This window comes from Micropterus dolomieu, linkage group LG10 (genome assembly GCF_021292245.1).
Source record: "Micropterus dolomieu isolate WLL.071019.BEF.003 ecotype Adirondacks linkage group LG10, ASM2129224v1, whole genome shotgun sequence".
NCBI classification, from domain to species: Eukaryota; Metazoa; Chordata; class Actinopteri; order Centrarchiformes; family Centrarchidae; genus Micropterus; species Micropterus dolomieu.
In genome coordinates, this window is record NC_060159.1 from 2,586,972 (window position 1) to 2,588,764 (window position 1,793).

The following is a 1,793-nucleotide window of genomic DNA, read 5'->3' on the forward strand; positions in this document are numbered from 1 at the left end:
CTAGCTCACATGTAAAAATGATCATTTGTAGTTTTATATCTGGTGCACACAAGAGGATTTTCAATCTTAGGACACCACAAGTCATGTTTCCATCGTTTTTTAATGCGCATTTTAAAGTATCGCATTAGAAAACGTTGATGGAAACATTTCAAAATTTTGCTTCAAATTCGCTTGACAATTAGATGGAAACATAGCTACAGACGTAATAATATTAATAAACTTAAAATTTAAATCACACACAAGACGATTCAGTCCAGATGCAGGACCACACACATGACGTTTTTACAACGGTTTCAGAGTGGCGTTTCCGGGGACTTTGGTTCTCAGTAGTGTGATCAAACGGGACTTCAGACAGAAACAAACATGGAGGCTGTCTCTCGTCATTAAATACCTGCACTTATGTGAGTTGTGTTTTGCACAGAAAAACAGAAACAGAAGAAAACTGTGGATGAACTTGAAGCTGAGAAGTAGGAATCAGCAGGTAAACACATTTTATAGCGCGAACAGATAGACAACACGCTAGTGACACTTCCCAAGCAGCTCGCTCTCATTGGCTGTTGATGGCTTCTGATCGGGCAACCTCTGTTGGTGACCTAAATTCTCACACTACAGGATCATTTGGGATTGGGAACACCCCCGTAATTGGACTCAAAATCGACCCAAAGATTCTCTGGTGTGCAGCCAGCATTAGAAGATGTTAGGTCCTGAAACTATTTTATCCTTCCAGTCTTTGTGCTAAGCTAGGCTAACCACATCCTGGCTCCAGCTTCATACTTTATTTTATCATTTGAATTTTTCTTAGTTTGTTTCACAAATCAACATATCAACCTTACGTCCAAACCCCAAGCTTGAGAAACTCAAGCCTCATCAGTCCCAGTTAGGTCACTATCACAATGCAATTTATTGACATATACATAAATAAATCCAATAATATTTTGTATACCATTCATCAACAATCTAGTCCTAAGAAGCCTTTATCTGCTTGGCATTTGTAGACTTGGGTGGTATGATTTGAACCTGGAAGGGGATGAAGAACCGCAGCAGAGCTTTTGTGTCTTTCAAGTCCAGAGAATAATCCTGAGAAATCTTTTCCGGTGTCCATGTCTCAGGCTGACGCTGGTGGCTGCTCAGGGCCTTCAGGGCCTCAGCGATGGTCAGTTTGCCTTTGGGAACGTCTGTGAGCTCCACTAAGCCGTATGGGTCCCCTGGCAGACTGAACCTTAGTGGCCGCCGCTCCGCTTCTGTCCCCGCTGTCGCTTCCTTTGATGCCTGTGGAAGGATCAGGCAGAAGGAAATTAGTCTAAAATATTTAGAATATACACACCAGACCAATGAGGTTTCCCTGTGACCCACACTTTTTTAAAATAGTGTAATCACATTATACTGAAAAAACTATTGGCTAAAGTCACTGCAGATATTTGTGGCCTTAAGTGGTTTTTCTTCTAAATGTAAATGCTTTGTATTTGTGTGGCGCCTTTCTAGTCTTCCAACCACTCAAAGCGCTTTTACACTACATCACATTCACCCATTCATACAATGAGTCTAAGTGCTCAAACAGAACTGACATTCATTCATACACTGATAGAACAGCCATTAGGGGCAATTCAGCCGCCCCTTGTTGCACCATCAGACCTGGGGCCTGTACCACGGAACCAGTTCAACATACCATACCATTTTACATACGACACATAAAATCGCAGCCTAATGAAAATAATTGTCAAATACCCAACAAGTACATTCACATTTTTTCATCCCACACCCCCCCCCCCCCCCCCCCCCCCCCCCCCCAAAAA

At 42.3% G+C, this 1,793-nt stretch overlaps 1 protein-coding gene across 2 annotated transcripts in view; it reads right to left on the reverse strand.

Annotated features, from left to right (window-relative positions):
• Positions 1-882: 882 nt before the first annotated feature.
• ndufaf4 (NADH:ubiquinone oxidoreductase complex assembly factor 4) overlaps positions 883-1,793 on the reverse strand; it is a 3,534-nt gene continuing 2,623 nt past the window's right edge. Inside the window, exon 3 of one of the 2 annotated variants that reach the window (XM_046061515.1) lies at positions 883-1,271. In XM_046061515.1, the coding sequence (XP_045917471.1) occupies positions 964-1,271 (308 nt within the window). In that variant the 3' untranslated portion in view covers positions 883-963. The remainder of the gene's footprint in view (positions 1,272-1,793) is intronic. The other variant, XM_046061514.1, reaches the window with a different exon arrangement.